Here is a 12,524-nt window from a genome sequence, read left to right as displayed (position 1 = left end):
AGTCAAATATACAGAGAGGAGGAGAGACAGAGGGGAAAATCTTCCATCCATTGATTGACTGCCCAAGTGACCATAATGGCTGGTGCTGCGCTGATCGAAGCCAGGAGCCAGAAACCTCCTCCAGGTCTCCCACGTGGGTGCAGGGTCCCAAGGCTTTGGGCCATCCTCAACTGCTTTCCCAGGCCACAAGCAGGGAGCTGGATGGGAAGTGGAGCAGCCGGGACTAGAACTGGCACCCATATGGGATCCTGGCGCTTTTAAGGCGAGGCCATTGCGTTGGGCCCATTCTGTCCTTTTTTTCTTTAAGATTCATTTAATCAGGCAGAGTTAGGGAGAGACATCTTCTATCCACTAGTCCACTTCCAAATGGGCCAGGCAAAGCCGGAAACCTGGAATTCTGTCGTTGTCTCCAGTGTGGGGGCAGGGGCCCTGGCACTTTGTCATCCGCTGCTGCTTTGCCAGTCACATTAGTAAGCTGGATCAGAAGTAAGGTGACCAGACTTGGACCCCAGGGTCGTCCTAGGGCATGTCAGTATTGCAAGTGACAACTTGCTGTGCCACAAAGCTAGTCCTGGGTTCTTGCGACTCTTGTCAGTAAGGAATGCTGCTGTTTTTCCAGTGAGCTAAGTCTGTTGTCTACTGTGTTCAGAACTGTACCTTGACCCTGTTTGATCTTGGGCAAATCCTCTATTTTTTTTTTTTAAAGATTTATTCATTTTATTACAGCCACATATACACAGAGGAGGAGAGACAGAGAGGAAGATCTTCCGTCCGATGATTCACTCCCCAAGTGAGCCACAACGGGCCAATGCGCGCCAATCGGAAGCCGGGAACCAGGAACCTCTTCCAGGTCTCCCACGCGGGTGCAGGGTCCCAATGCCCTGGGCCGTCCTCAACTGCCTTCCCAGGCCACAAGCAGGGAGCTGGGCAAATCCTCTATTTTCAAGCACAAATTCATGTTCTGATTGTTCCACTTCCTGTCCAGCTCCCTGCTTGTGGCCTGGGAAAGCAGGAGAGGACGGCCCAAAGGCTGGTGACCCTACTACACTCACGTGGGAGACCCTGAAGAAGCTCCTGGCTTCAGATCAGCTCAGCTCCAGATATTTTGGCCACGTAGGGAGTAAGTCAGCTTATGGAAGATCCTTTTATCTTTATAAATCTGCCTTTCCAATAAGAAAATACATTAGTAAGCAAGATATTTAACATTGGGCCCGGCGGCGTGGCCTAGCGTCTAAAGTCCTCGCCTTGAACGCAGTGGGATCCCATATGGGTGCCGGTTCTAATCCCGGTAGCTCCACTTCCCATCCAGCTCCCTGCTTGTGGCCTGGGAAAGCAGGAGAGGACGGCCCAAAGCATTGGGACACTGCACCCGCTTGGGAGACCCGGAAGAGGTTCCTGGTCCCGGCATCGGATTGGCGCAGCACCGGCCCGTTGCGGCTCACTTGGGGAGTTAAACATCGGATGGAAGATCTTCCTCTCTGTCTTTCCTCCTCTGTATATCTGGCTTTCCAATGATAATAAAAAATCTTTAAAAAAAAAAGATATTTAACATTACAATTGACAAAGTTTTTCGCATTATACCATTGAAACAGCTGGAGGCAGCGCTGTGGCATTCGAGGAGGCTGGGGCTCTACGTGCAACACCAGTGTCTCCTGTGGGCACCAGTCCTGGCTGCTCCACTGCCCATCCAGCTCCCTGCTTGTGGCCTGGGAAAGCAGCACAGGACGGCCCAAAGCCTTGGGACCCTGCTCCCACGTGTGACACACCCAGAGGAAGTTCCTGGCTCCAGGCTTCAGATCAGCTTAACTTCATCATTGCAGCCATGTGGAGAGTGAACCAGCGGATGGAAGATCTGTCTTCTGTCTGTAGATCTGCCTTTCCAATAAATGCAAATAAACTTTTAAAAATCAACTATATGAAGATGATGTTTCTCAAAGGCTAGATTTCAGATTATAATTGGGCAGAGGGGAGACCCTGCTGCAATTACTGCCCAGGTTTTGAGAATCGTAGTAACTCCAGGCAGGTAGTGAGGTTGTTGGAGATAAAGGAAGAAGCTCAGTAAGGTGCCAGAGTTGTGTAAGTGACGATGCTCACAGACTGCAGTGTCCCAGGTGTTCTGGGAAGCCTTTTTGAAGCTGATTATCAAATGGCAGCAGTGACTATTTCCCCACTTAATTCCTTCTGTGCTACTAAAGATTGACAGTGCTCTGGATCCATAGATGACTGTGGCCAATGAACATTTTAAAAATTATTTCCTTGAAATTTTGCCTACTTTAGAAATGCAAGGACTTCATTCAAGAATATGTGAAAAATGGCCACAGGGCCGTTTTTAAGTCAGTCTGAAGTCTGGAACAGGAACTCCTGGATCAGAAGTAAGGTGACCAGACTTGGACCCCAGGGTCCAAGGAACTCCCTCCAGGTGTTCCATGCAGGTGTGGGGTCCCAAGGATCTGGGCATCTGCTGCTTCCCAGGCCACAGGAAAGGAGCTGCATGGGAAGTGGAGCAGCCAGAACACAGACGAGCCCATGGGATCCCGTTGCTTGGAAGTGGAGGGTTCGACAGTTGAGCCGTCATGCCAGAGGTGGGGGTGGCCCGCTGTTCTCATCTTAATTGATCAGCTATCGGGGCCAGCGAGGTACAGCGTGTGATGTCACTGCTTGCAACGGGGACATTTCATATTTTGGTGTCAGTTCAGGCCTTGGCTGCTCCACCATTTTTTTTTTTTTTTTAAGATTTTTTTATTTTTATTGGAAAGTCATGTACAGAGAGGAGGACAGACAGAGGAAGATCTTTCCATCCTCTGGTTCACTCACCAAGCAGATGCAACAGCCAGAGCTGCACCGATCTGGAGCCAGGAGCTTCTTTCGGGTCTCCCATGTGAGTGCATGGTCCCAAGACTTTCGGCCGTTCTCGATTGCTTTCCCAGGCCAGAGGCAGGGAGCTTGTTGGGAAGTTGGGTCAGTGAGATCTGAACTGGCGCCCATATGAGATCCTGGGAGTGCAAGGCAAGGACTTCATCTGCTAGGCCACCACGCTTAGCCCTTTTTTTTGTTTTTGCTTTTTTTAGTTAATTCTTATTTGAAAGGGTCACAGAGAGATAATATGAGGCAGAGATCTTGCATCTGCTGGTTACTCCTCAAATGGCAACAACTACTGAAGCGGAGCCAGTCCTAAGCCAGGAGACACAAGCTCGCTCTGTCTCCCCCGTCGATGTAGGGGCCCAAAGACTTGATTGCCTTCTCAGACATAACAGCAGGGAGGCAGACTGAAAGTGGAGCAGCCAGGACTCGAACCACCACCCACATGGGATGCCACACACCAAGGCCTAGCCACCAGCATCACCATTCGGGCCCCTGCTCCGCCTCTATCCAGCTTCTTATTACTATACTCAGCAAGGCAGTGAAACGACCCAGCTACCACCCATGTTGGAGACCAGGTTAGAGTTCCTGGATCCTGGCCCTGGCCAGCAGCCAGCAACCTCCTCTGGGTCTCCCATGCGGGTGCAGGGTCCCAAGGCTTTGGGCCGTCCTCAACTGCTTTCCCAGGCCACAGGCAGGTAGCTGGAAGTGAAGTGGAGTAGCTGGGAAATGAACTGGTAACCATATGGGATCCCAGAACTTGCAAGGTGAGGATTTGGCCATGAGTTATTGTACCAGATTCTCTGTGAAATTTTTGAAAAAACCTCATGCAATTAAAAATGACACAATATAAAGTATAAAATGTGTATTTGAGTGCTTGCTTTGGCAGTACATACATAGTAAAACATAATAACTGAAAGTCATGTTCCTATTTTTTATTTTATGTAAAAGACATTTTATGTATTTTTGCATTCCACTATGTTGTTTCCAAATTGACCTAGTCTTTTAAGAATGTCAGGGGCCTGGCACAATGACTCGTTTGGCTGTTCGCCCCCTTTAAAAACTGGGATCCTGTATGAGTACTAGTTCATGTCCTGGTTGCTCCACTTCCCATCTAGCTCCTTGCTTGTGGCATGGGAAAGCAGAAGAGATGGCCCGAAGTCTTGGGATCTTTTTTTTTTTTTTTAATTTATTATTATTGGAAAGCCAGATATACAGAGAGAAGCAGAGAGACAGAAAGGAAGACCTTCCATCCAATGATTCACTCCCCAAGTGAGCACAACAGCCGGCGCTGCGCCGATCCGAAGCCGGGAACCTGGAACCTCTTCCAGGTCTCCCACGCGGGTGCAGGGTCCCAAAGCATTGGGCCGTCCTCGACTGCTTTCCCAGGCCACAAGCAGGGAGCTAGATGAGAAGTGGAGCCGCTGGTATCAGAACCGGCGCCCATATGGGATCCCGGGCGCGTTCAAGGCAAGGACTTCAGCCACTAGGCCACGCTGCCGGGCCCAAGTCTTGGGATCTTGCACCCATTGAGAGACCTGGAAGAAATTCTCGTTCCTGGCTCTTGGCTTTGGGTTGGCTTAGTTCTGGCTGTTGGGGACACTTGGGGAATGAATCAGCGGACGGAAGATCTTCCGCTATGCCTCTCCTATTCTCTGTAAAATTTGTTCTTCCAAGAAAAATAATTTAAAAAAAAGTGGGAGGGGGATCAGGATCTCTCCCTACTTCTGAAGTTAAATTGTTAAACATCTTTTTAAAGATTTATTTTATTTTTATTAGAAAGTTAGATGCACAGAGAGGAGGAGACAGAGAGGAAGATGGTCCATCCGTTGATTCAGTCCCCAAGCTACCTCAACAGCCGGAACTGGGCCAATCCAAAGCCAGGAACCTCAAGCCTGTTTTGGGTCTCCCAAGCGGGTGCAGGGTCCCAAGGCTTTGGGCCGTCTTCGACTGCTTTCCCAGGCCACAAGCAGGGAGCTGGATGGGAAGTGGGGCTGCAAGGATACGAACCGGTGCACGTATGGGATCCCGGGGCACATCCAAGGTCAGGATTTCAGCCGCTAGGTCACCATGCTGGTCCCGAATTGTTCAACATTTTAAGTTTCATTTTTCATCAAAGTTATGCAGAGGAAAAGTGTTAGATATTTCTCTGCGAGTTGCTACAGTTGCCGGCATTGTAGATTTGCAGATTAAGTCATTAATTGGGATGCCAACCTCCTACATAAGCTGTAGTTGGAGTCCAGCTGCTTCACCTCTCATCCAGTGCCTGCTAATGTGCCCGGGAAAGTAGAGGATGACCCATAGCCTTGGGAACCTGTACCTGTGTGAGAGGCCTGAAAGAACTACTGACTCCTGGCTTTTGTCTGTTCAGTAGCCATTTGGGGAGTGAACCAGTGGTGGGAAGAGCTCTCTACTTCTCCCCGCTTCTCTCTGCAACTCTGCTTTCAAATAAGTAAATAATAACAACAATAATAGAATTGTTAGAAAAGTGGCCGTATCAGACCTTGTGCAATGGCTCAGTCGGCTAATCTTCCCCATGCTAGTGCTGGGATCCCTTATGGACACGCCAGTTTGTGTCCCAGCTGCTCCACTTCCCATCCAGCTCCCTGCTTGTGGCCTAGGAAAGCAGTCAAGGATGACCCATAGCCTTGGGACCCTGCACCCGCATGGGAGACCCAGGAGAAACTCCTGGCTCCTGGGTTTTTATCGTCTTAACTCCAGCTTTTGTGGCCTCTTGGGGAGTGAACCAGCACACTGAAGATCTTTTTATCTCCTTCTGTGTGTAAATCTGCCTTTCCAATAAAATTAAAAAATCTTCAAAAGTGGCCGTCTCCCTTTCTCTCCAGACTACAGTGACTTCTCACCTCTAAGCTTTTAGTCAGTTGTATTTGCAGTCCAGCCTTCATCTGCAGTTACAGAAATATAAATAACTTCTCCCTTAGCCGTCCCCCACCATAAGCTTAAAATTTAGCTAAGTCAGTTATGTGTCAATTACTTTGGTTTTCCTTCTTGTTGTCTTTGTGCTTTGGATGGTCCTTGAAAGTTTTTTTTTTTTTTTTTTAAAGATTTATTTTATTTTTATTACAAAGTCAGATATACTGAGAGGAGGAGAGATAGAGAGGAAGTGGAGCCGCTGGGACTAGAACCAGTGACCATATGGGATCAAGGCGAGGACCTTAGCCACTAGGCCATGCCGCCAAGCCCGGTCCTTGAAAGTTTTTAACCCTTTCATGGGTGCTTTGTGGAAATTAAATTTCATTTTTCTTTATCATTTCTCCAAGTTTTGTTTTATTCCTTAAAAAGTGTGCCTTGCCACATTTTTTTATGTCTTCTTCTATTTCCTCTTCTTGAAGCACATTCAATGTGTTTACATTTATCTTTGATGATTTTGTCATTTGACTTTTTTAACTGGCTGTGTCTCTGTGTGTTTGTGATTTTCATTTTTTGAGCTTACTATTGATGGGAGTTCATCTTTAGGAACTCTCTGAAAATAAAAACAAGTTTCTCCAGAAGTGGTTTGCATTTGCTCTTGGCCCAGAATGGTCCTAGAGAGGCCCCCAAAGTGCTGTCAACTCAGGACCATGTGACCATCTCACCTGTACAAGGGATATTTTGGAGACATGCAATGTAAATTTAAGTAACAGTACCTCTAGTAACCAGCTAAAAGAAATGAGTTTTCTTGGCATAATTAGCTAGGCAATAAGCAAGCTTTCTTTATGAGATATTATTCATTTGTTATTTTTTGGTGATGTTTGGCAGGAGTTTGACAAATTATGGCCTGTGACAAAATAGCCTATTGCCTATTTTCATAAATAAAGTTTTTTTGGAATGCAGCTATGCCCGTTTGTTCACATGTTTTCTGCTTCTAGGTATGGCAGAGTTGAATAATTGCAGCAGGAATTAAATAAACTATCATAGGCAGACTAATTACCTGTTATCCGCTACTCTGCTATAGAAAGTTTGTGGACTCCTAGTTAAGATCTTTATATCACTGTTTTGTAAGGGGTTCTCTTACCTTGCTTGCATTACTTACAATCTAGGTAAAACTGCTTGTCTTCCAGAAAGACTCAGAATGCAGTGGCTGAAGCCAGAGAGCTTATCTCTTCCGCTTAACCCAGGGAGCAATCCATAATCATTTAGGGGAGGCAAGGCCTTGACTCCCAGGAGTGTTCATCTGCTGAGGGGTATGTCCTTGTCTGGGTGAAGGGCTAGGTTTGCATTCTAGCTCACAGGAAGAAAGAATGTGTGAGAAAACCTTTCCTTTTAAAAAAGTCCACCCAGAAGTTGCAAACTTCACTTCAACTCACACCCTTGCCCAGAATCAAGTCATAAACTTCAGGTAGGGCTGGGCAGTGCCTCTTCGAAAGATATCATGTGCTCTTCTAAAACTCATCATGCAAACCAGTGGAGAACTCACAGGGAGGACATCTAGTAGGCCGGCACAGGAGGCTGGGAGCTTGGCAGATCTCCTAAGTAACTCTGGGAACCTCCAAGTCTGAGTACTAACAGACACCAGGCTCAGTTCCCTGCCCTTCTCACCCTTTCATTTCCTTTTGGGATACTTTTCTTGCTAACTCAGATGTGCATTTAAAAAGTGTTTTTTAAAAAAATGAACCATCAGGCCTGGCACAATAACTCAGTGGCTAAGGTCCTCGCTGTGACTCTGCTGGGATCCCATGTGGGCGTCAGTTCTAATCCCAGCTGCTCCATTTCCCATCCAGCTCCCTGCTTGTGGCCTGGGAAAGCAGTCGAGGACGGCCCAAAGCCTTGGGACCCTGCACCCGCGTGGGAGACCCGGAGGAGGTTGCTGGCTTTGGACTGGCTCAGGTCTGGCTATTGAGACCACTTGCAGTGTGAACCAGCAGATGGAAGATCTTTCTGTTTCTCCTTCTTCTGTAAATCTGACTTTCCAAAAAAAATAAATAAATAAATCTTAAAAAATAGTAAAAATTTTAAAAATCAAACATCCTCTTAAGGTGTTTTGTAGCAGGGCCTCACTCTAATCCAGATTAAGCTTTAAACAGAATGTCTTAGAGTTCCATGATGGAGTACATTTTTTGTTGTTGTTTTTATAGATGTATCAATACAAAAACAATGATCCAAGTCATTGTTTATCTCTGCTGAACAAAGCATAGACCTCAAGAACAATATTTTTTAAAAGAACTTTGTCAAAGCTACTAATGCACCTACATTTATTCCCTCTGGTCTCAGGAATTCCTTCTGATCCTGTATACTCTGATTTATTTGCCGTTGGTTTAGAATTAGTGAGTGTATCCTTACATATCCTGTGCCTGTTGATCATTATACACACACATAGCTGATAGCCGCTTTGGGCCAGCCATGGCCTGGGCAGTGCCTCTGCCTTAGCCGAGGGATAGTGAAGTTTGCACTGTCCGACTTGACAGTCTGTAGATGCAAGTGGCTTATCGGCAGGTTGAATATGGCAACTGACACTTGATTTCAGATATTGGGCAACGTTTATGGATGGTTGAAACAAACATGGTATATGAGTTGTGTATCAATTTAAGTCTTGTGGAATTGAATTCAGATCATATAGTTTCAGGGAAAATTTATCATTCATAGTAACTGTTGAGATATAAAAATTGACTCTGGATTTTAAAGGTTCAGTGTGGAAAAAAATTGCAAATCCATTGTTTATATTGCTGTCATGTTGCAAATATATTTGGTTAAATAAAATATATATTAAAATTAATATCACTAGTTTATTTTGCTTTTTTTAATGTGGCTAGTATAAAACTTAAATTTTTATATGTGGCTCTCATCACTGTATTTCTGTTGGGCAGTACTGATGTTGATGGTACTGTCCTTGGTCCTGAAACCGTATATGGTTTTCTATCCAAAAAAAATAAATTGCAGATACTTAATTTACTTGTTTTAAAATCTTTTTTTAAAAAAATTCTTTTATCATTTGTCCAAAACAGCCTCTTACCTGGTATTTCAGATCTCATTGTCTCCACCCTGATGCAGCATCAGAGTTCTTGTAGTTATCTTTCCAGCATGCAAATAAGGTCACGTCTGCGCCTGTACTCAATGGAGCCCTTCTCTCCAACTCCTTCGTGTGGTGTTGAAGGCAGCCTACAGTCTGGTTTCTTCTGACATTTTCACACTCCGAAGCCCACCAGAACACTACTTTCCTTTATGCCACTTGGTGATTTTCTCACGCTGCAGAATTTTCCCTTTTGTCTGGGGCTTTCAGCACGCTTGTCTCATGCTCCGGTTCCCCTGTAGCAGGCAGGCTGTACTTGAGAGCTTATGATACTTGCCATTGTGGCTGGGGTATGATTTGGTAGCCTATTTGTCTCCAGTATTAGAGTTTGTAATCCCAGGACAGAAGTCCTGTTTTGTTTTGCTTTTATATCCCCCGTGCTTAGCATCATATTGAACTCTATAAATATTTCTGAATTAGTAATTAACTGCAGTGAGAAACGAGTTAATTTTGGTCTCTCCCCTCCTCACTGCCCCACTGACCTTTCTCCATATGGATGTTGGAGCTACTTACTAGGGCTGTAGTTTAAGCTTTACCACTCTGCTGCTCTGTGAGCTTAGGCAAATGGTTTGCTGTCATTGTTCCTCATTAGGAAAGTGGAGATCACAATATCCATGTTTTGGTTTGATTGAGAAAATTAAAACAAGTTAGCATTCTTAAGACATTGAAATATGTGGTTTGTGCAAACTAAGCATGCACTAATTATAAAACTATTATGATTAGCAAACAGTACTGCAGCATAAATTATTTTTGTTTTTCAGGGAACAAATCACAGGTTTTAACTGGATTTCGAAAACCTAGTGTTACAGAAACCAATGAAGTAGGAAGAAAAATCCAGTTCTGAGTAGGCATTGACTCAGCAAACATCCGTTGTGCAAGGAACTTCTGATGCTTATTTTGTGAATTTTGTTTATAAAGACTACTAAAAGACTCACACTGCATCTGATCAAGCTGTCTAGGATTCAGAAGAAAATTTGGCCTTGATGTATATGGATGGTTTAATAGTGAATCATAGGCCAGATTCTGGGAATATCTCAAGGGATCAGGAAGTAGGCCACTAATTCAAGGTGTATAGGAAAAAATGGAGCATTTACAACAGAGTAGGAAAAGTTAATAAAAAAAGAAGACTTGATCTAGTATACTGGATTGCATATTTGTTTTAATGCTATAATTTACTTTTTAAAAAATAGCTTTATTGAGATCTAATTTACTCATTTGAAGTTTACAATGATTTTAAGGATCTTCATAAAGTTGTGTGTTACCAGAAAAGGCCAGTGGCTTCTTTCCTCAGCTTAATATAGAAATAAAAATCCGGGAATCTGTTGCAGACAGAAAAGTTTATCTCCGAAGGGACCAGGTGAGCAGGGAAGGGAGAGGGAAGGGGGAAGTGCTTCCGGAGAGAAAGCCGGAAAGTGGGGTGCCTCTGGAAAGGGGAGGGAGAGACACCAAAGGTCTGAGGAAGGGTCTTGGGATTTAAAGCATTCCCTGACCCCTCCATGTTGAACGGGAACCTACAGGTAAGAGGTTCCCCAGTGGTGGTCTCTCAATCATTAGGAAATGGGTGGGCAATGCTGGTGCCACCCACCTGAAGGTGTGGCCAAGACCTCAGCAGGCCTAGGTGTTCTCATTATATATACACTCCCATCACAGTTTAGGTTAAAATATTTCTATCTCCTCTGCCCACGACCAAAAGAAACAGTGCACATGGGCAGTCAAGACTCCTGCCTTTCCACAACTAGCCTGAGTTGCAGGTAACTATTCTTCTGCCCTTTTCCTCTATAGATTTTCCCACTATGAATATTTCATGTGAACATGATGGCTTCTTTGACCCAGTGTTCTGTGTTCAAGGAGCAAGTAACAGCACTTTTCTCCTGCTATTTCTCCATCAATCAGCTGATGGATATTTCCATTATTTGCACTTGAGGTTATAATGAGTTATGCAGCTAGAACAGGTTTTTGTGTATATGTATTATTTCAATTATCTTTGGCTATATACCCAGGAACAGAACTGCTGGTCAGATGATAACTTTATATTGAATGTTTTGAAGGACTGACAAACTTTCCTAAAGTGGCTACTTCGTTTGACAATTTTTTTTAAGATTTATTTATTTTTATTGCAAAGTCAGATATACAGAGAGGAGAGACAGAGAGGAAGATCTTCCATCTGATGATTCGCTCCTCAAGTGAGTGCAACAGCTGGTGCTGTGCTGATCCAAAACCAGGAACCAGAAACCTCCTCCAGGTCTCCCACGCGGGCACAGGGCCCCAAGGCTTTGGGCCGTCCTCGACTGCTTTCCCAGGCCACAAGTAGGGAGCTGGATGGGAAGTGGAGCAGCTGGGATTAGAACTGGCACCCATATGGGATCCTGGCATGTGCAAGGTGTTTTTTTTTTTTAAATAAATGTTTATTTATTTACTTGAGAGCCAGAGAAATCAAGACAGAGAGATAGATAGTGAATATCCTTTTTTTCTGGTTCGCCCCTCAAATGTCTGCAATTGGGAGTTTGGATCTCAATGTGATTCTCCCACATGGACCATCAGCTGCTGCCTCCCAGGATCTGGGACTGGGGACAGAGCCAGGACTTAGACCTGGGTACTGGATACCAGATGGGGGCTGCCTGACCTGCATCTTATAACACGAGGCTAAAGGCCCAGTCCTAGGAGAGTGTTGTTCATTTCTTTTCCAAGATGCAAACAACAGTGGTATGGTCATATGCTCACAGGAAAGATACAATGGAGCTAGAAAGAAAAAGAGGGTGATACAACCGTGCCTTTGCATATGGGAGAGATGCTGGGGTCTTTAAAACACGGCTGTTCTTAAGCAGGAGCAGAGACAGCTGTTCACAGAAGAGAGTGCAGTTGGAAGTGGAAGCTGAGAATCCAGCACAATGACTCAGTGGCTAAATCCTCACCTTGCAAACGCTGAAATCCCCTATGAGCGCCGGGTCATGTCCCAGCTGCTCCACTTCCAGCTCTCTGCTTGTGACCTGGGAAAGCAGTCGAGGACGGCCCAAAGCCTTGGAACCCTGCACCCATGTGGGACACTCAGAAGAAGCTCCTGGCTCCTGGCTTTGAATCAGCTCAGCTCCTCCAGCTGTTGTGGCCATGTGGGGAATGAGAACCAGAAGATCTCTCTCTGTCTCTGCTTCTCTCTGTAAATCTTGCTTTCTAATAAAAAATTAAATAAATCTTTAAAAAAAAAGTGGGAAGTGAGAGATGTGTTAGAAGCGTGCGGGAGCTGAGTGGCGGGGCTCAGGAAAAGTGGAGGCTTGCAAAGGAAGATACAAAATTGGTACTGTGTGGTAGTCTGGTTTACCCCTCAGTGGCAAGTGCCCTCTGCTGGCTGGCAGTCCCCAGTACAAGCAGCCCAGCCTGCAGAGCTCTGTGCTGCTCACAGACGGCAAGATCTTAGATCAAATCAGTTTTCAAGTTTTGCCAAGCAGACGTTATGAAAAGAAGGTTTGAAGTGGGAAGTAAGAATTTGAAGAACAAAGAAGTAGTTGTGGAATTGGTGGGTGTTAGGTTCCTCAGGCAGGGAAGGATTTTTGGAGTTGAAAGAATGTGGTGGCAGAGGCAGGCGTGTGGTTTAGCCGTTGAGCTGCTGCTTGCAAAGCCCACAGCCCATATCAAAGCACTGAGGTTCAAGGCCCGTCTTCAC

The 12,524-nt window shown here is 45.3% G+C and overlaps 1 protein-coding gene across 1 annotated transcript in view; it reads left to right on the top strand.

Annotated features, from left to right (window-relative positions):
• NUP58 (nucleoporin 58) overlaps positions 1-9,781 on the top strand; it is a 55,055-nt gene extending 45,274 nt beyond the window's left edge. Inside the window, exon 16 of the mRNA XM_058670964.1 lies at positions 9,628-9,781. Coding sequence (XP_058526947.1) covers positions 9,628-9,710 — 83 coding nt within the window. The 3' untranslated portion in view covers positions 9,711-9,781. The remainder of the gene's footprint in view (positions 1-9,627) is intronic.
• The last annotated feature ends 2,743 nt before the right edge of the window (positions 9,782-12,524 follow it).

Source organism: Ochotona princeps, chromosome 12, assembly GCF_030435755.1.
Source record: "Ochotona princeps isolate mOchPri1 chromosome 12, mOchPri1.hap1, whole genome shotgun sequence".
NCBI classification, from domain to species: domain Eukaryota; kingdom Metazoa; phylum Chordata; class Mammalia; order Lagomorpha; family Ochotonidae; genus Ochotona; species Ochotona princeps.
This window is presented reverse-complemented; position numbering and strand designations above follow the sequence as displayed.